The following is a 21,830-nucleotide window of genomic DNA, read 5'->3' as shown; positions in this document are numbered from 1 at the left end:
CTGCATCTGTATCTACAGCCACTCCAAGGTCTCTGTCATTTTACACATTCTACACATTAACTCATAGTTCTCCAGGACATTCCTTGAGAGAAATTCCTTGGGAGAAATTCCTTGAGAGAGTGCCTTGAGAGAAATTTTCTTCTTCATGTCTACAGTACAGTATATTTTAATTCTGAATTTATGGTCAGGTATCTTGGTTCTGGTCTTCTATTACTTATCTGTTTGGTGCTATAATCTACTGACTAAATTATTTTAGTGACCTCAGTGCTGATCATACACATTGATGCTGTGCTGTGAACCCAGTCCTGAGATAAAGACTTGAGGTGGCACAGGAACATGAGTCCTTACCATGTCATTGGATTAGTAATTTGGATTTAGGAATATGTTTCATTTCTTTCCTCCAGTTTCTTGCTCTAGGTTTTTCAAGCACTTTTAAACATCCTCTTCTGTTTTCACATATCTTATTTCATAAGATCATTGCTACACACAAAGTGCTACCCCTTAATGTATCTGTGTGTATGTGTATGTGTGTTTCTACAATCTGCTTCAGACAGCCAAGAAACTTTAGTAGAAGGACTATTGAATGAGTGCAAATCAGAAGAATATTATGTCTCTAAATCTAGAGGTGGAATCTCTAGGATAGAGATGTTGCACATTCATGATGTAATGTAGCAAAGGTTACATGGTTTCATGTAACAGAAAACATAATTAAAGCTCATTAGTTAAGCATTGAAACTCACTCTTAAAATTGGTTCTCATAATTAAAATTTTTACAACAGTATGCCATAAATTCTTGCAAAGTAGACACCAAGAAAGGCTTTAATTTTTTCCCTGGTAGCAGCACTCTTTAACCATATCTGCCTTCATTTTGCCATTCTCTCCCTCCCGCTATTCAAACCTCTCAACTGTGCTGTACAGTACATCACTTTAAATAACTGATCCTGCTGCAGAGGACTTGGAAGAAAGAAAAATAACACTACTTTCAGTTGATGCACTGCAGGACTTCATAAAGAGACCTGCTGTACAGTAGAGAGTTCAATGCAGAGAGCAGGAAAAAGCAGCATCACCCACATTGGTACTAAAGACATTCACAGGGAACCAGAGTCCTAGTATTATTTCAGACTGAAACCAGTCCGAAACCTATGACACTTGCCTTGCAAAGAATCAGAAGCAGCATCTTTTCCCACATAGCCTTGATTGTACATGCTGTTTCCTTTTACTTAAAAGGCCTGTGGTTTTGATTCACAGCTAATGGTCAATAAACAACCTGAGCTGCTCTGGTATCTAATATTAGTCTTCACCATGGTTAATTGTCAGTAAGAAAGAATTAAGCTTGTTCCTCCCATAATTTATTTGCTGTCATTTAAACAGCACCAGTCATACAAAATCTTTTAGTTTAATGAAAGAATTGACATTTGGAAATTTGTATTACTGATGCTTGAAAAAATATGGAAAGATAAAATCTATTTAGTAGTAGAATGCAGGTTTACAGTTTTCTACAGCAACTCGGAGAATATGCATTTACACTTGCTGTTAAAAAACATGCTGTACTGTTAAAACACTTGTATCAGCAATTTACTCTGAGAGTGTCCAAGGACACAGGCAAAGCAGTATCTGTGGGTAGAAATAGTGTCTTTTTCTGGATCGGCAGGAAAAAGCTGAAAAATAATTTATAAAATATCTAAATAAATTCTAAACAGTTGCTTTTAACTGCCATTCATCCTTGAAATATGCTGCTTCTATTTCTGTTTAAGCCTGGAAAGAGTTTCTGACCAAATGTTTGGGTTTTTCCTATTGGTACAATCTAGCTTGCCTAAATGATTTAATTTTCTTTTATAGGTCATTCTTATGCAAGAAGCTAAAAGTAATTAAATTTGCAGGATGAAAACATGGCACAGGCACTGCTGGTACCACCCGGACCTGAAAGCTTCCGCTATTTTACTAGAGATTCTCTCGCAGCTATTGAAAAGCGTTCTGCAGAAGAAAAAGCTAAAAAGCCCAAGCAAGAACATACAGATGATGATGATGAAAATGGTCCAAAACCAAACAGTGACTTGGAGGCAGGAAAGACGCTGCCATTTATTTATGGTGACATACCTCCAGGAATGGTGTCTGAACCTTTGGAAGACCTGGACCCATATTATATCAATAAAAAAGTGAGTGAATTATGTTTTGCACAAAATAGAATATAATTTTATACACTAGAAAAGTTTAATCACAAGATGTGATAATTAGAACTATCAATCTGCTAAATATACAGAAATATCCTTTTATTTAACAGAACTGATTTATGCTCTTCCATATTTTGACTGCTTCAATTCTCTTGAGTTACTTGCTATATAATTCATTGTAAGGAAGATGTTTCTTTCTTGATCTTGCCTGAATTTGAGCACAGAATGAATTTTCTTGATTTCAATGTAATAGTAAGACTGGATATGTCAAAAGAGATGTTCCAAGCATGGTTTTGCAACGGAAATAGTCGTAGATAACAAGGTAGCATCCACTCAAGTCAGTGAAATAGAGTGTAACCATATTCTTTGTTTCTGTATAGCTATAGAACATATGCAAACATACATATGAAATACATGTATCTCTATATATGTAGCATATAGAGACTCTGTAGATGTTGGCTCATATGAAACTACCACAAAGAAAACTATTGCTTGAGGTGCTTGCCTTTGTTATGATAGATCTCTACTGCAGAGCTGTCAATTAGAAGTCTCTGGCAGACCATGGAAAAGCTTATTTTTGAGGAAGGAATCGAAAAGAGACATTTTGGTGTTCTGAAGACTTTTCATACAGAGAGACCAGAGAAAAGAGTTATGAAATAAAAGCAAAGTATCTAAATTACATGTATGGAGCTGTAATACAATGGGACCATTAGCAGCAAATCTGTGCTCCATGAAGAATGCAGACTCCTAAAAGAGGTGTATTTTCCCTTTCAATGTGGACAGTCATACACAGTCCTCCTTTTCACATGATCCCCAAGTCAGGGACTTGGAGGTAGAAAAGGTAGTTCAAACAGATCCATTCAAGTAAAAAGCTTGACTTTTTAAAAGTCGGGATCTTCAGTAGAGTGTATGGGTTTATGCCTTGTAGCAATGATGCATACAATTGGAAGAAGACTGGTGTTATTTAAGAGAAAGACAAGGAAAAAACAAGTATGGTTCCATAGCTGGGATTAGTTGTAGTCTGTTTTAAAATCCTCCAGGGTCTGAAATTTTCCAACCTAGGTCCTGTGCTGATTAGTGAAAGTAGAGGTGACAGTAAGAGCCAGTTTTCCTCTACATTCTTATTTCTGTGTGCTCCCTTATCAGCATCAAGATGTTCTCTCAGTTTCTGATAGACCTATAAGTAATGTAAGTAAGGAGAGAGAAGGAGGATGAAGAGGTGGATAACACCCCTAAATTAAAAAATGCAGAAGGTGTTTTATGGAGAAGTACTTGGGACAATCTTTTCCCATCTCTCTGAAACAGAAAGAACTGAACACAGTTGCTCTATTGACACCTTGAAGCATTCCAGGCTGCCATAAAGATAAGAAACTTGATGTTGAGCCACTATAAAAAAATCAAGGCATAAAATACTTTAAACTCCAAAGAAACTTTGCTTGCTAGAAAAAAAAAATCATGCAAATAATACTCTCACTTTTGTGGCTAAATTTGTGTTTGCCTTTGGTTTGTAAAACAGGTTTAAAAATTATGGCCTCAGTAATGGGAACAGAAAATAAAGCAGAATCTGTATGTAATTGCATAACTTAACAGTTGCCAAAGTTAAATAAACAATACTGTAGATAATACAAGTATTATCAAGGAAATGTAAAGAAACTAAAGCTCAAAAAAGTAGCATTTCCAAGGGTTATTTAAATTTATATGGTTTGAGTCATAACAACAGTTCCATGCAAATTCATACTTAAAATATAATTGCCAGTGCTAAGCCCTTTTCTGGACTAGCTGCAAAACTTCAGGAAAAAAGTTGCATAAATAAGTTCAGGGATAAAGTTGTCTGAACAAGTGAGGTTTCAGAAAACCTGAGAAGTTCTGAATTATCATTTCTAACCTCCACTGATCAGAAAAAGTAGTCAGATTTTTTGGAACAAAAGTGTAAAAGCTCACACTAATGATGCATTTCTTAGTATATGAGAGTAATTAGTAAACTGTAGGATCTTCAGTCACAGGTGACATCTGTGTTTATAATACCTAGTGGTATAATTACGCTCAACAGAAAGCAAATGGACATCTTAAATAATGGACTAATCATCCCTCCTCTGGTGTATAGAAGAAACTACCCTTAATCATTGGCTTGTCAGTGCAGAGGAAATCATATGTGAATTTAGTCTGTCTTCAGGCTCAGCTGCAGCAGTGACCTTGGGACAGGCAACATCTTTTTAGCATTTCCAGCTGGGTGAAGGACCGTAGGGCAGGGAGAAATGCCAAGGAGTGTGTGTCCATTCTCTGCCACCCTCAGTGTTAGCTTCATGTTATTCTTTGAACAGGCACCTGCCACACTCCTTTACCTGTTTTCTTTCCCACCATGGAGAGGATTGCTTTCCTTGCCCGAGATGACAATCCAAATAGGCAGTAAAGGCCACAGAGGGGGCCGAATTTTTCTGATCACAGCCAAGTTTTTACAGAGAATGGAAATCAACATGGAGAACAGTGATACCATATAGCTCTGCTGAGAGCATAACAAAGACTCTATTATCTTAACACAAAGCAGAGCCATTACCATCGACAAAGAGCAAAAAGAATGAAGAATAGTTATGTCCAAAAGAAATTTCAAGCAGCACCAAAAATGCAAGTAAACCTCATTCACAGACAAATACACTTAGGCAATGGCTGCTCACAAGAAACAAAATAAACTGAACACAAACCATAGGTTTAGCAGACCAAAATTTTAAGGTAATCACTAGCTAAATTTTCCGCTTACATATAGGGGAAAGTAAGAGCATATTGTTAACAAGAAAATCAGCAATTTTTAATTTTTTTTTTTTTTTTTGATAGGATGCTGAATTCTGGTGTATGTTTGTCTCACATTGTTCAGAACTATGTTAGATGGCAATATATTAATAATTTTAATTTTTTTCACAGATAATGTTTTAGAAGATGTATATAATTGATATTGGTAGTACTTAAAATAGAAAATGAAAGCAATTTTTTTTTTTAAATTGTGGTCGGTTTTGTAATGACAATTTCTCCTTGTCACTATATATGTGTGTGTATATAATTCTGTCAAATATTTGTTCCAAATGCAAACTGGCATTTAGAATTGTCCTTTTGCTATTTTGGTTTTGTTTGTGCTTGCTCACAAGGTGGAATGTATTTGATAAATTTGAAGCTCTCACTTTAATCAAAGACTTCATAAGAAATAAAATTGAAATATTTTAGTGTCAAAATCCTCCATTTTGCTTTTGTTGATAAACTGCCATTGTTTTTTGTAATCCCCACCCATTTTAATTACATCATAATTCATTCTACATGCTGGTAAATTTTGCAAATTGGAGAATAGGCTGTGGAAGGCTTACTCCATTGTATTAATAAAAATCAGTTATTTTCCTACCGAAGGTAGACTGTAGAATGGAACTTATACTTCTCAGGTGGAGAATGGAAAATTTTAGTAGGAGGTGAAGATATATGTGTAGTCAACACTACATTTTAATTTTGTATTTCTTTTTTGCAGACTTTCATAGTATTGAATAAGGGAAAAGCAATTTTCCGGTTCAGTGCCACATCTGCCTTGTATATTTTAACTCCTTTTAATCCCATCAGAAAAATTGCTATCAAGATTTTGGTACATTCATATCCTTTTTTCTTAATGTCGATTTAAATGTTGCTACTTAAAAAATACTTAATGACTGAACTAATACTTTTCATGTGGATATATATATTGTGTCCATGGGAGTGAACTACACTAAAAAAATATATGTTGCTCACACTTAAAAAAAGGAGCAATATCACATGTGAATTGCAGTGTGATCTTCATCCCTGCTGAGAGAATTCTCTACTGAATCACCTAAATCTGTCAGAGTTTAAATATCAGGCTTTATATCTAAAAGGAGACCTGATCCCATACTAAGCCCTGCAGCTAAGGCCACATTAGTGACAAACCATTGCACTTGAACATATCTAAGGTCACAATTTTACCAAGACCAGTAGTACTATTCATGAAGTAGACTCACTTAGCAAGGACAAAAGAGCATGGGTAAAGAGCAGCTTTTTCGCCACTGTTTTCAGCATTGGGATAGGTGTCTTATAAAAGATTTGGGATAAAGGAGACTATTTTCAAATATATTTCAATCATGTTAAAAAAAAACCCTTGTGCCTAAACAACCAACCTCTGACTAAAGATCTTTTAGAATGATCCACCTGTATTAAATGAGTAATTCCATTTTGGGTAGTAATTTAATGATTTACAGAGTTAAAGATATGTTTAATCTTAATTTAAAACCTAAACCTGCTATAGTTACAAAAGTATTGCACGTTTTACAGAAGTGCACCGTAATATGTCAAACGGCACATCATTTAAATTACATAAAATTATGTGCAAAGTTGTATTTTTTGGCTTTAATTAGTGTCATGTTATTTGTACACATTTGTAAACATTTAATATTTTTAATTTATTTTAGTATTATAAAGCTGTTCTATTTTTTTGACTTATGTGCCTTAACTATAACCCACATTATTCAGCATGCTTATCATGTGCACTATTTTGACCAACTGCGTATTTATGACCATGAGTAACCCTCCAGACTGGACAAAGAATGTAGAGTAAGTTAAACATTTTTACTTCTTTATTTTTTTGTCTTTGTTTCTGTGTGAATCCAAACAAGAAGTATTTATAAAAATCTGAATGCCCGAATGGGCTTGTCCAGAGTCAGGAAGAATCAGATTCCATGAGATCATCAATATCTTTCCTGTTTTCTCCTGAATAACTTAAATGATTTAAGAGTAACACCATGTTTGTTAAAATTATGCCTGAGGAATATCTGAACTTCTGCTGTGTAGTACAAACAGGAGTTCTTGTCCTTGGATAGTCTAAGCTGTAAATCAGATAGGGAGCTACAGATGTGCATGCAAAATTATTGCCATACCTTGCTTAAGTATCCATGATCTAATCACAGTGGGACTTTTATCATGCCTTACTGATTTGACCTCCTAAGTGCCTGACACAGCAAGGACAGATGACCCACAAACACAAGAAACTCAAACTGCTGAGAAAAGGGCCTTACCTATGAAAGAGTAACAAAGAGTTCACCTAAATAAGGAATATTTCTCTTTCTTGTGCATGGTTATAAATGCATATTATTTATTCTTTAACAAATATTTTCCTCTGAAATACTGTAGAATCATAGAATGATTTGGGTTGGAAGTGATCTTAGAGATCGTCCAGTTCCAACTCCCTGGCATGCAGGGACACCTTCCACTAGGTCATGTTCCTCAAAGCCCTTTGTTTTTATTTGAAATAATAGTACTCATGAAAAACCTGCTTCTAATCACTTGTTCCTTTATTACCTCCTTTTTTCATTACTGTTTTTTTTTTTTGTTTTTATTTATTTATTACTCTGCATCAATGAACCCTTACACTGAACCCTGTTTAGAAACAACTACCATTAACCCATTCCCAGTTAACAGTGTTAGAGTTAGAGTTGCTTGTTAGAGTTGCTGAGGGTCTGAAAGGAGAGCAGTAGAGTGTGAAGGTAGAGTTCCTTTATTCTGGAGGTTCACAGAGATCCATGTAGGTCTCAGGAAGTGCCTGCATTATGCTGGTTATAACTGACTCTTCTATGTTGTTAAATGAATAGCTGTTCCCACACCAGGTAAGCTGGTAATCATGCTCCCCGTCTTTCAGAATAACAGTCTGGGAGTGCTTTCTTATATATGATTATTAATGAAATAAACATGTAATACAGGCATTACTATAGTTATTATCCATAACTGATTTTTACAAAACTCTCTGATTTAGAAAAAAAAAACCAAAACAACAAAACAAAACAAAACAAACCAACAAAAAACAACAACCCACAAACAAACAAACAAAAAAACCCAAAAAACCCCCCTTCAATTTTTGTAACATTTAGACATCCACCTGATTTATGAATGCAAGCAGAGGCAACCCTCCAAGTGCTGAAGAATGGACATATAAAAGTCTGAAATACATGCATAAATACTAGAGTCAGAAATTATTTGTAAGCACAAGAACTGAGATTAAATCAACCTTTTAGAAAATGAGTAGCATATATATCAGGTTCAAATTTCCACAATGACTGAACAGCAACTACAATATTTAGGGCAAGTGAAGTTAATAATTCACTTCTTTCACTTTTAAGTACTTTTTCTTCTCTTTTAATTCATCTTTGCTAAAGACTGGCACTGTCTGTAAGTATGCAAAAATTCATTATTCCTGCTCTGATGATTTTCAGGTACACTTTCACTGGAATTTATACCTTTGAATCACTTATCAAAATTCTTGCAAGAGGCTTCTGCTTAGAAGGTTTTACTTTTCTGCGAGACCCATGGAACTGGCTTGACTTCAGTGTCATTTTAATGGCGTAAGTGATTCAAGAACTTTTTAAGCTTTTAGGGCATGAAATTAGTAGTAAATATTATTATAATAAATGAATTTATTTAAACATATTTAATTTTTTCAACCTTTGAAGTTTAGACTCTGTATTTTAGTATTCAAAGTAAAAAATGGCAGAAGTCGAAATGGAGTGTCAGCCACTGGTGTAATTACTGGAGAGGGACACTAATTTCATGTCCTACATTTTTCTGCTCACCAGAAATGAAGCCATCCCTTTGACTTCATGTTACCGTCCCATTACAAGCTAATTAGTTTAACTAGATGTTCAAATACAAATCAGTGAGTTTCACTTCAATGACATTTAGACAAAATTGATGAAAACAATTATTAAAGCGAAATGTATTGAAGAGACAGGTAAATTTGGAAGTATGATTGCTAGTATTGCCACAGAGGTTTTGAAGACCCACATAATTAGTATAAGCTCTGCCTCAATTCTGAATAACTGTGATTTAATCCTACAGGTATGTAACAGAATTTGTAAACCTAGGCAATGTTTCAGCTCTTCGAACTTTCAGAGTATTGAGAGCTTTGAAAACTATTTCTGTAATTCCAGGTAAGAAGTAGTTGGTGTAAGGTGTTAGGCCCCTCGTATCTCCAACTGTTATTTGTGTGCTGTCATTGTGTTTGTGTGTGAACTCCCCTATTACAGATATGTGACAGAGTTTGTGGACCTGGGCAATGTCTCAGCGTTGAGAACATTCAGAGTTCTCCGAGCTTTGAAAACAATATCAGTCATTCCAGGTGAGAGCAAGGTTAAACACCGAGGCTGACTTTCGTTCCATTGAATTCACTTCCTTTGAGCATAAGTCTTGTTGTTTGCTGCTTATGTTGCCAAAAAAAAAAAAAAAAAAAAAAAAGGCATGGATCATTAACCTAGTTTATGATTCTTTGCCTTTTCAGCATTAGCTTCTTTTATTTTGCAAAATCAGCCTTTGAGTTTAACAGAGTCTTGCATGAAACAAAATATGAGGCCTATGGGTTATTTTGCTTTGTTTTTCTGCATTTTATTGTGACAAATTGCCTCTACATTACAAAAGTGCTATGGCTTTCTTGGTCTTGAATTTTTTCCTTTTTTTAATCACTTAAAATTGACAGTCGTCTCAAAAATAAGCAAGTAACAATAAAAGAAGATAGCAAAGAAGAAAAAAATGATGCACAGGAAAATTTATCAAATGCAAAAGATTTTTTTCCTTCAAAATTACAAGCAATTCTATCTTATGGTGCTTTGCACTGTTGTGGAGTCATGTATAGAATTGACTGGAAACTGAATTATTGGCAGAATATTTACTGCAGAGAAAAATTAGGAAATGCAATCAAATCTGTACTAAGAAAGCATGATTGATAAAGTTTCCTGCTTGAGAATAATGTATATTTGATTTGTTGGAATATATGTACATTGCATAATCATAAAAAAGAATATTTTTCTTTCATTCATCTTCACAAGCTCTGAGGCTGCTCATGAAGCTTTATCTTTTGAGAAATAAAAAAATAATTTATTTTTAAGTGTCTGCATGGCCTCTGAATAATACGGGAAGGCAAAGATACTCTTTGATAATTCTTTGGATCTTTTTTTTCTTTTTGCAGGCCTGAAGACTATAGTGGGGGCCCTGATTCAGTCTGTGAAGAAGCTCTCGGATGTGATGATCCTGACTGTGTTTTGTCTGAGTGTATTTGCACTGATAGGGCTGCAGCTGTTCATGGGCAACCTGAGGAATAAATGCCTGCAGTGGCCTCCAGACAATTCTACTTTTGAGATAAACATTATTTCCTACTTTAACAGCACAATGAATGAAAACGGTACATTTGTTAACATGACAGTGAGCACGTTTAACTGGAAGGATTACATTGAGGATGAAAGTAAGAATGTCTGATATAACTATTTTAATATACTTGTGGCTAAAATATGTAATTATTTTTGACCATACAAAGAACATTGAGGGGTTTATATTTCTGCCTTATGTAGAGCTGCTTACAGTCACTCATTTACAGAGATCAAATACATACAATAAAAAATACAAGATTCAGAAACGTTCCTAAACCTGATCAGTAACTAGCCACCATGATTTAACATTATTTTTTGTTTTTATTTTTATTTTTATTTTACTTAGTAGCACTTTCAGGTTTATTTGCTCTATTCATATATATTTCTAATGCTTTCTACACAGCTCATTTTTACATTTTGGAAGGACAAAGAGATGCCCTACTTTGTGGTAATAGCTCTGATGCAGGGTAAGACCCTTTCAAAAATTCTCTGTTGTGCTCTGTAGAAGAAAAAGTAACATGAGTTCTAGCTGCAACGCCATACTTAGCAGGGTTACAGAACTTACGGAGTTTTGCAACTAAGTGAGAATTTCTTACTGGAGTCAAAATGTTTTACACTCCGGCTAAACAAAATACAAATTAACAGCCTTTTTCCTGCTAGAATGGAAAATGAATCTTCAGATAAGATCTGAATTTTTTTTAAGTCTCTTTTGGTGATTTACTGATTGAAGAAAGTAGGAGGAAACAAAAGTTAAAAGTGAGAAAGAGAACATGGAAATATTAAGAAAGCACAGCAGTGACATCAGCGTCCAAAATTAAATCTGTTTTTTCAAGCCTAACTCTTTCACTTCTGGCAAATTCTGCCATTTACATGTGCCAAATTATGAGCCTAGAACTGGTAGCTGAACTTGGATTCCTGACTGGTAGCAGTGAAGAGGTTTACCAAAAATATATGCATCAGCATTATGTAGGAAATCCCTAATATTACAATTGGATTTAGCTAATAATATTGTTTAATCTGTCTGTAACCTTAACAACAGTTTTGCAATTATTTCTGCCAGGAAATAATTAATTTGGAATAAAGATTCTATTTGCAAAATGTAGTTGAAGAGAATTTTAATATTTAGGTCATTTCAACCAGTGAATGGATGAGAAGGATATCTTTCATTTACTATGTAATTAGTTCAGTTCTTGAGAATTTTTTTTCTAAATTTAATTAGAAATTATGGCTTTTCTGTTGAAAAATAATGCATATTCTTCCAAAAGATAATACATCTTTTCTAGGAGGGAATAAAAGTTATGACTAAGTGCCTCCTGTTTGGTTTTCACATAGGCAATGCCCAGAAGGATATATCTGTGTGAAAGCTGGCAGAAACCCCAACTATGGCTACACAAGTTTTGACACCTTCAGTTGGGCTTTTTTGTCACTGTTTCGGCTAATGACTCAGGACTTCTGGGAAAACCTTTATCAGCTGGTAAGAAATTATTAAGATATAAATAGGAAATTGTCAGTGATGTCCAAAATTATATAAATAGGCTTACTTTTTGCATGAGCTGAAAAAGATAAGTTGTGGAATAATATATAGACATGCTTTCTACTCTCTAGACGCTGCGTGCTGCTGGGAAGACATACATGATATTTTTTGTCCTGGTGATTTTTCTGGGCTCTTTCTATCTGATAAACCTGATCCTGGCTGTGGTTGCCATGGCCTATGAAGAACAGAATCAAGCAACCCTGGAAGAAGCAGAGCAGAAAGAGGCAGAATTTCAGCAGATGCTGGAACAACTGAAGAAGCAACAAGAAGAAGCTCAGGTAATGATGGAAATTGTAGTTTCTGGACAGCCTTCTTCTTAAGGCAAGGAAAAAAATCTTTTATGATTAAGAACATGGAAAAATTGTGCAATGAATAAAAGGTCTTGTTTACCATGTAAGTTATAAAAGGGGAAATAGCCAATGAAAACCAGGAAGTAACCAAATAGTAAAAAAAGCAAGCTAATGGTACAGAAAAGGATGTTACTTCATTCACCAAAAGACTATAAAAGTAAAATGTTTGTCACAAGAATGCTCTAGAAACCTGACTTTAAATAGTCATAAAGAATGGTGCTTTTATGTTACAGATATTATAAATAGCATGAATGGAGTCTAGTGATGTTACTTCTGCTTTACATCTGAGTTAGAATTGCCAAGCTTGATGTACTTAATAATTTACCACAAATATTCATCAGAGAGAAGGATTGTAATCAGTGTTCTACTAGGTTTCTATCCAGCAAGGTAATTAAAAATATCCCTAACTGACACTGTAGTAAATGTTTATGCAGAAGTTTATGCATTCTTAGAACAGGCAAGCAATATTCAAAACTGGATGAGCAATATTCATAATAAAGATACTACTTCAGAGGTCTTTTAAAGTAATCTTTGTTTTCTTTGAAAAGAGAAGAAAATTATTTAAAGTTTTATGAGAAAAAGACATTTTAATAGATAGTTTTGTGAAAGGTTTTCTTATCTGAAAGTAAAATATATACAGTTCAGTTCTGTGAGTCAGCCACCTGTCTAATTTCTGGACTGATTTTCCACTGCTTTTCAAATGGCATTTAGTCATTTTCAACAGGACAGAGTTTATAAAATGCTAGCAAATTTGAAACTCCTATGAAACTCTATTTTTGCTAGTACTTTACAGGTACTTTCACTAAGTTAGAATGACTCCATAAAGTGCTAAGTGTCTTTTGCTTGAAAAGAAACCTTTATGTATGACTTGTGAAATCTGATTAGCATATCTTTATTTTAGTCATTAAACTTTATCCCTTCCAAATTACTAAAGAAAGAGTAGAATCCTGCAAAATTCCAATGTAGAAAGGTTGAATGTCAGCAAAGTGTATATTGCTGGGGTTTTCTTAAATCTGGTATTTTAATGCCTTAAAGGCACTAAATCACATTAAATACTAAAAGATATCAGCAGGTTCATCTAAATGTTTGTGTATCTGAGAGTGGAGAAAAATGAAGCTGATCCAGACTAAGAAATAAGAGAAGAATAAGAAACAGAGACTATAAGTAAGGTTGAAAAAAGACCATGGAAAGTCATTTTTTTTTTAATGAGCGACCACTACATTCATTATGAGTACAGCATTATTACAGTCAGGCTCTCTTTAATTTGTGAAAACATTAGCAGAAAGTAGGCAGTACCAGGTGGATCACTGAAGTGTTGAATTAGTTACTAAGGCAGAAATTAGTTTATCTCTTCACTCCCTTGACAGTGAACCTATTCATCCACAAACTTAAGGCATCACAGTGGTCTTTGGATTGCTGTACTTGTTTGACATTTACTGTTAGTACTATGAAGGAGATGGGTGATGACTCAGCATCTGCTGCCTTTGTTTTTGTTAGAGTCTTTGAAGGATCATATTCTGAACCAGTATGACAAAATTTTGAGTATTTCTTTGTTATTTTATAAACACTTCAGAATCCTTTTAATACTCCATTTAGCAGGAAAAGTCTGTATCAAGTCAACTTCTATAGCCTGGGTTGTATATTGTAGCAAAAAAAAAGACATTAATTCATGCTATGAGCTTCCAAACTATCCTTTCCTGCTGTAAAGAGATATGTAATCATTCCTAAAATACTTGGCATTGAATATACTATGTTTTGCTGGATAATTGCTAGTCATCTTTGTTATATAACCCTAGTCTCTTGCCATTTATCACACCATTTTTGTAAGCTAAGAGCAGCCTATCATCTCCCCAAAGATATTTCCACTACAGGATTTCATCACAATCTCCCACAGTTCTTTCGAGGAACAGCACTGGATATACTCTCAATTCTTCTTTTTTTTTTGATGAGTAAAAGAACCTTTCTCTAATGAACCAAAACAAGTAGGCTGACCAATGTAGTTAAAGATACTGGTCCTGAGTTTTGGGATGACTTTGCTCCAGTAAGTCATATCACACCTCTCCATCAGAGAAGAAATCAAAACTTTTTTCTTCTCTCAGGCCATAGCACCAACAGGCAATAAATATACCTTGCATATCTATAAAAAAGACCTAGAGAGCAGATATAGTGGGACATGTGGATGGGAAAATGTGAAAAGGGAGGAAGGGCTTGAAGATGTGCCTAGAGGTTGTGCCTTGTACCAGCAAAGGCAGGTGGAAAGTAAAGGGAGTGTTCTTACTGTGAAGACAGTGAGGAAAGGCTGGATTCAACTGCTTTCAGGGTGCTAGCTGGATTTTGATACATTAACTCAGATGATGAATGTTAGGCTTTAGTTTTCTCTGTAAGAGCTCAGAAGGGATCAGCTGAATTAGACCATGATGTGGGGCTTTTCTCAAGAGAAAATGGAATAACAAGTCTGAAATACATTAAAAAGCACTATATTAACACTTTTCTGACTACTTTTATTTCAGACAAGCATCTTGTGCATCAATTCTTTAACGAATAGTGTAGCTAGTGTTCTGCTGAATTCTGCTGAAGTTAGTGCTTCAATTAGCTCATGCTGCTAAACAGTGAGGAGCTGTACAACTCAATAGTTTATCTTTGATACAATTTGTTTGGGTATACTTACACACTCAAGAGTATATGAAGAGCATTATTATCACAGTTATAATAAAAACCAGTTGATAAAAGAAATTATTCTCTTTTTTAGTCTACTAAGAATATCTTGCTTTATAACCTGACAGACAACAGCAGCAGTAGCAGCAGCATCAGTTGCATCAAGAGATTTCAGTGGTGTAGGCGGATTAGGAGAACTCTTGGAAAGCTCTTCAGAAGCATCAAAGCTGAGCTCAAAGAGTGCTAAAGAAAGAAGAAACAGAAGGAAGAAAAGAAGACAGAAAGAAATGTCTGAAGCAGAGGACAAAGGAGATATCGATAAGTTCCCCAAGTCTGAGTCAGAAGACAGTATCAGAAGGAAAAGTTTCCGCTTCTCCACAGAAGGAAGTCAACTGACATATGAAAAAAGGCTTACTTCTCCTCACCAGGTACAGCGCTCTATTTTACTAAGTCATGTGTGTCCACTCTACTTTTATTTTCACTGATATTACATCAGGTTTACATACTGGAAGTTATGTAAATGGTAAGTGAAGAGAAAATCAGTGGTAGTACCATTCACAGTAAAAGTTTGAGATAGTTTCACCCATTCTATTAGCAAAGAGATAAAAACAACATAACAAGAATAGTTCTAAACTTAATTAACACATTTCTGAAAATGTATTTCTGAGGATGTGTCTAGTAGACTGGAGAAAGAAAGATTAGTATTCATATATATGCATTAATGCATTAACTGTATGTTCTCTGTTCTAGATCTATTTCAAAACTCTACAAATAAGTGGGGTTTTTAGCATACTGCAGCATCAAAATACTCTGCACAGGAAATCCCACATTACCATTAATTTCTATTATTTTCTTTAATTAGTTTCTTTAATGTGAAGATAATGAGAAAAGGAGCACTAGTACTGCACAATAAGGACAAATTACACAGGGATCTTTTGGGCCTGTATGTGTAACAATTTAGTCATACTGTTCCTTTTCATTTGAAATCCATTATACATGATGGAAAATCATTGCAATCATAGGAAAAAAAGTAGTTTATGAAGGACCTCTGGAAATAATTTAATCCAAAGTTCTAAGCTCCACTCCCATGAATTAAAGGGTCTCTTCTGTCACTTAAGGATATGCCCTCTGTACTTGGCACTGATGAGGCCGCTCCTTGAATCCTGCGTCCAGTCCTGGGTTCTTCAGTACAAGACAGATATGGAGCTGCTGGAGCAGGTCCAGGGAAGGGCTGGTGAAGGTCTAGAGAGTGAGTTATATGAGGAGAAGCTGAGGAAGCTGAGGGTGTTTAACCTGGAAAAGAAGAGATTCAGGGGGCACCTTATCACTCTACAACTCCCTGAAAAAAGATTGTGGCCGGGTGGAGGTCAGCCTCTTCTCCCAGCAACCAATGACAGGAAATAGCCTCAAGATGTGCCAGGAGAATTTCAGGTTGGACACCAGGAGGTATTCCTTCATGGAAAGGTTTATAAAAAATTGGAATGGACTATCCAGGGAGGTGGTGGAGTCAGCATCCTTTGAAGTGTCCAAGAAATGACTGGATGTAGCATTTAGTGCCATGGCTTAGTTGACAATGTCAGTCAAAGGTTGGGCTTGATGATCTTGGAGGTCTTTTCCAGCCTAAATGATTCTGTGCTACTTTTGCTTATTTCAAGGCTACACACAGTTATGGCATTTTTAGAAAAAAATCACTCAAAATGCATCTCTTCAAAATGATGTGTGAGCTGAGCCAATAGATGACTTTTACCTATGGATACCACCAAGGTTAGGAATAACTCATTAATTAAAGATGCTTGACAATCTTTTTTTTCCAATTGTAACAAAGCTTTGGGGCAAAAGTTGATAGCGTACAGCTAAAACTTGGGTGCCGCAAGAGCAAAAGACTTGCAAACAGTAGAATTGGTAAATGAAGAGCTCGTTTTGTTAGCCATGGAGAATCTCCCTGGTGATACAGGGTCCATGTTATGAAACAGTGGGGCAGAATGGTAAGGGGAGATAATCTGTTCAGTTGGGCCCTGTAAGAGGTTTTGTCCTTTGATACTATATTCCACATGCAGATGAATGATGCAGTTTTGCCAGAAAAGTCAAACCTTCTTTTCAGTCCTTACTTTCTGATAGCATGTGGACACATATATTTCTGCCTCTACATATGTTAAAATTGCAGCCATTTTGGCTTGTATCTTTTGTCTCCATGCAGCAGGGACTTGCAGAACAGACATTACTTCCCCCAAATCCCTGAGGGGGCTGATCCAATTAGCTGTGCTCAAACTGTGGTAACACATATTGGAAAGACTGGCCTGCAAATAAAACATAGCAGCCACGGGAACATTCTCTAAAAGAACAAGGGTATCGCTGGTCGTCAGATGAAACCCTGGTGAGCATGTCATTTTTTGAAGGACCGTAAGTTGGCCAGACACATTTACAAGGCAACGTGAAAATGGCGTAGCAATTAGTTTACTGCTTTTTCAGTATTCACTGTCATATTCCATAGAAGCTAGAGGGTTTTTTTGGATAAAATTATCTTTCCGTATAAGCAAAACAGCACTTTTTCTCCAGCCAAGTTTACATAATCATTGGCAAAATCATTTGGCTGATATTTTTCAAGTAACTCAGCCTGAGGCTGACAGCCAGCATAGAAAATTTCAGCCCAAACTATTAAAATTTGGTATAGCTGTGAGAGCAGAAAAAAATACATCCCATAATGGTAAACACCTGCCAGGCTTTATAATAGGCAGTTCTACCAATTCAGCACACACATAATGTGTGTGAATTTATATATCTGACTATGCATATACAGATACACATATGGGTTGATATATGTATATATACAGTGCTTGATTTTCAAAGTATTAACATAGGTTTATATAATATAGGACAGTTTTCAGTTTCACTTTAATTATCCTGGGATCAAACTCATTGCTATTACATATGAGGACTTTTCACCTGCAGAAATAGTGTAAAAATGACAATAGTCTCAAACCAGGTTTTTCATGAAAAAAGATGAGAAGATTTGCACAAATGCAGAACTGAAGCAGGCTGAATGCCAGGTGACTTTTCTCCACAATTAGTACTCATTTTATTTATTCATGAATGCTGTTAATAAAATATGTAGCAAGGGAGAAGAACACTTCATTAACCAGCTTCTACTGTAATTAAAAGATGAATTACCAACATCCACTGATTTATTTTTCTCACTTGTAAGAGAATATCTTTAGGTAACAATGTCCCTGGTGAATACTTGCTTTGAGCTGCCTGATAACCAAGTGATACCTTCTGCCAGGTGTGTGCAACCTGCTATGGTCCCTGGAGAACTATGCCTAAGAGCGCTGCTGCTGTACCTCCAAAGCTTCCCAAAGCTGTCCCCTCTGTCTTCTAATTGTTGTTCCCACACTATTGAGCCTATTGGGAAGAGGTCAGTCAAGTTCCTTACATCAGTTTAGAAAGACTTCAATGGCAAACTTTAACATCACTCCTGCATCTACCAAATACAACAGAAAAGAGTGAGGGTGAGCATTATTAGTTGCTATCCCTAGGAATCCAGCGCATGAAGAAGAGAAGTAAAAGACACTTAGCTCTGTACTATAATTGAAGGGATAAAAGACAAGTACTTTCAAAATCTTGATAGTGATATTGAAACCTGTGTCCAGCACAGTCCATGCCAGTTCAATACACCTTCTTCACCTAGAACTGTTCAATCTTATGTCTTCTGCACAACATTTCCTCAGTCCTGCTACATTACCTTAAAAGAATTTTTCCCCTCTGCTTCAGGTCTCCTGGTGAACGCATTCCCCTAGCAGACACACATATACTATGGAAGAAAAAACGCGACTATCCTTCCCTCAGCACTGTACCTATTCTTTGAAAAGCAAAGAACTTACAGCTTTAGTTCTAATGCTGTTTTGTTTGGTTTGTTTAAAATCTTTTACAGTCTTTGTTAAGCATTCGTGGTTCTCTGTTCTCACCAAGGCGCAACAGCAAAACCAGCATTTTCAGTTTCAGAGGTCATGCAAAGGATGTAGGATCTGAAAATGACTTTGCTGATGATGAGCATAGCACTCTTGAAGACAATGAGAGCAGAAGAGATTCTCTCTTTGTCCCAAATCGACATGGAGAAAGGCGCAACAGTAACATAAGTCAGGCCAGTGTATCATCTAGAATGATACCAGCCCTTCCAGTAAACGGGAAGATGCACAGCACTGTGGATTGCAATGGAGTGGTTTCCTTGGTTGGAGGACCTTCAACTCTAACTTCACCTACTGGTCAGCTTATACCAGAGGTAATTGTAAGTAAACCAGTATTTATTACAGTTTGGTTCAGGCACAGAATTTTCTCTTATTCCTCATCTCTGCATTCCTTATAATTTCTTAAAGAAAGAATTAAAGAATTGCAATAGTTTCTAAATAAGAGAACCTAAATGAAAAAAAGTCCTCAACCTCCTATGTCTAAGCCTTAGTAAAGTATTATATTCTTCTTTCTTTCAGCAAGAAATCTACATGTAGAAAAAAAAAAAAAGATGAGTTGAATTTGACTATTTTTCTATAGTTTCACTTCAGCAGTAGATATTCAATATATAAATAAGGCTTTAGCTTTGAAATATGTATAAGAAAACTCCTATAAAGTTAACCAGGTGGTTACTATTCTCATGACAGTTATTAGAATTACCCCTTCCTGAATTTTTCTCAGACTTTTTCTCATACCTTTCATGAGAAAAGTATGTACAGTTCCTATGTACCTTTGAAATTACATAACATTTTAGTCTCAGTTTAAGACTTCTGAAAGCTAAGATGTTCTTTCAAATAAGCAAGTCTTTTATTTATTGTAGTATTTTATTTATTATTTACTATTATTTACTATTTACTATTACTATTATTTACTATTTATTATTTATTATTACTATTATTAATATCACTATCAAGGAGGTACTGAACAAAGATTTTGTTCAGCCAGTCATTTAAATTTGAACCACCTTTGGTCCCACACTGTGTTGGTATTGGGTCCTCCAGTTGATGATTTGTAGTACTGTACAAAATTCCCACCAAATTCCTCAATAAAGAAGGAAGAAATCCTGACAAGAGCAGAAACGTTCAGTGAAAAGCATAGTACATTGCACAAAGCTGATTTGATTATCACTACAATATTTATGCAGTAAATACTGTTAATTCAGTTGAAAAGGATGGTCTAATTCCTCAGTATTTCATTTACAGGGCACCACTACAGAAGCAGAAATAAGGAAAAGAAGACTGAGCTCATACCAAATTTCTATGGAAATGCTGGAAGAGTCTGCTGCAAGACAAAGAGCAATGAGCATAGCCAGCATACTTACAAATACAATGGAAGGTATTTGTGCATTTTATCTGACAGGCAGTTCATTGAAGTTCTGCTAACTACATGTACAGAGAAATTATTTACATAATTTCCTTTGTAAGTGTAAAACTGGACATGTGGAGTCTCTGAACATCAGATACAAAAGGCTTTTGAGCATTTCTAAGGTCATTTACACAGTCTGAATGCTTAACCATGTTTCATTTCTGTGTGAAAAAGTATACTTTTGGGATTTTTTTCTTATTTAATGGAAAATGAGTATGCTCACTCTTCATACATATGCCATTAAATTATTTTTATAAGCTTGAAGGATTTATCTACTGGATGGTGACAAAGTGTGTCAGACCAACCTTGCAGATTCAACATATATTCTAAAAAGACAAGAAATTACTAAGAAATTTTAGCATGTTACTAAGCCAGCATTGAAATATAATTTCAAAGTGATTTCTGAAGCCCTCTGCTCACAGATAAACAAACAGATCACAAACTAATTATAGTGAGAAATAAAAGACTTACATCACGTATTTTCTTCTAAAGAAAATTGTTCTCACAAACTTCTATCTTTATGAGTATGTCTTCCTAGTTTAGTGCAAGTGTGCTCTGTTGGTACCTCCTAAATCTTGGTTCTCTTCTCTGTAAACAGGATATCTCCTTAGAAAGTGCTGCATCCTTCCTCCAGTTAAATAGTTAGTCCTTCCAGTCTCCTGATGAGAAAAAAACATGTCAATGTAAACAAAATTTTCCCAATAGTTCACCTACTTAACCATATCTGGTTTCTGCCATTTCAGAAATTGCTACGTGCAGCAAGAGTCTGTGCCAACTCAGCATCCAGTATGAGTGATCACTTTTGTCCAAGGCTGGTCCTATTCTGCCTTTCAGCATTCTGAGTTGCATGTTCAGAAATGTGATTATCACACCAATCCATATATTCCTTCAGCAGTACTGTCTTTGCTATGGTTCATAAATACTATTAAGAGCTTTAGCTACCTATGATATCTTTTTCTACCTAAAGAACTTGTTTGTTTCAGTAGTTTTAAAGATTTTAAATTCCAGTAATTCCACCCATATAGGACAATATTAGGGGCAGAGATCAATCCACTATCCTCAAAGTGTGTATTTTTGCAGTAAATCATTATTAGCAAATCTCTAAAACAGCTATTGCAGCAAAACCATCCATAAGCGTCATGATGGTGGAGATCTCTCTGTACTCTAAGAGGTGCCTGAAAAATGGGAAATTTCAGACTTGGGTTGATGCCACTACACAGAAATTTAATCAAAACTGCTGTAGACATTTCTTACATATTTTGTAGTCTAAGTATTTCTCACTTGAGCAATCAACAGTCTTCCTTCTACACTGTCTTCAAACATCCCATTGCATTAGATATTCATCCTTGTTATTATTAACTTTGAAGAAGTTACTATTCTTCTGTAACTTTGACAATATTGACAGTGAAATGGAAGAAAAAATAGTTTCCAAAGATTCTAATTGAGAGCATCTTCTAAAGAGTTGTTTTCCTAATACAGATATATGTTCTGTTTCATTGATAAACACTGCAACTGTACAAGACATTTTCAAAGCAAATTAAATTGTAATTTAAAAATAAGAAAATAGGCATTAATTATATTAAAA

At 35.3% G+C, this 21,830-nt stretch overlaps 1 protein-coding gene across 4 annotated transcripts in view; it reads left to right on the top strand.

Moving 5' to 3' along the window:
• LOC120754925 (sodium channel protein type 2 subunit alpha-like) overlaps positions 1 to 21,830 on the top strand; it is a 70,325-nt gene that overhangs the window by 14,261 nt on the left and 34,234 nt on the right. The window contains exons 4-15 of one of the 4 annotated variants that reach the window (XM_040069216.2): positions 1,840 to 2,156; positions 5,677 to 5,795; positions 6,675 to 6,764; positions 8,417 to 8,545; positions 9,039 to 9,130; positions 10,162 to 10,434; positions 10,743 to 10,806; positions 11,672 to 11,813; positions 11,945 to 12,151; positions 15,007 to 15,306; positions 18,807 to 19,154; positions 20,083 to 20,215. In XM_040069216.2, the coding sequence (XP_039925150.1) occupies positions 1,890 to 2,156; positions 5,677 to 5,795; positions 6,675 to 6,764; positions 8,417 to 8,545; positions 9,039 to 9,130; positions 10,162 to 10,434; positions 10,743 to 10,806; positions 11,672 to 11,813; positions 11,945 to 12,151; positions 15,007 to 15,306; positions 18,807 to 19,154; positions 20,083 to 20,215 (2,164 nt within the window). In that variant the 5' untranslated portion in view covers positions 1,840 to 1,889. Of the gene's footprint in view, positions 1 to 1,839; positions 2,157 to 5,676; positions 5,796 to 6,674; positions 6,765 to 8,416; positions 8,546 to 9,038; positions 9,131 to 9,226; positions 9,319 to 10,161; positions 10,435 to 10,742; positions 10,807 to 11,671; positions 11,814 to 11,944; positions 12,152 to 15,006; positions 15,307 to 18,806; positions 19,161 to 20,082; positions 20,216 to 21,830 lie in introns of those variants that run through there. The other 3 variants (XM_040069212.2, XM_040069214.2, XM_058421250.1) reach the window with 3 other exon arrangements.

This window comes from Hirundo rustica, chromosome 7 (genome assembly GCF_015227805.2).
Source record: "Hirundo rustica isolate bHirRus1 chromosome 7, bHirRus1.pri.v3, whole genome shotgun sequence".
Taxonomy (NCBI): domain Eukaryota; kingdom Metazoa; phylum Chordata; class Aves; order Passeriformes; family Hirundinidae; genus Hirundo; species Hirundo rustica.
This window is presented reverse-complemented; position numbering and strand designations above follow the sequence as displayed.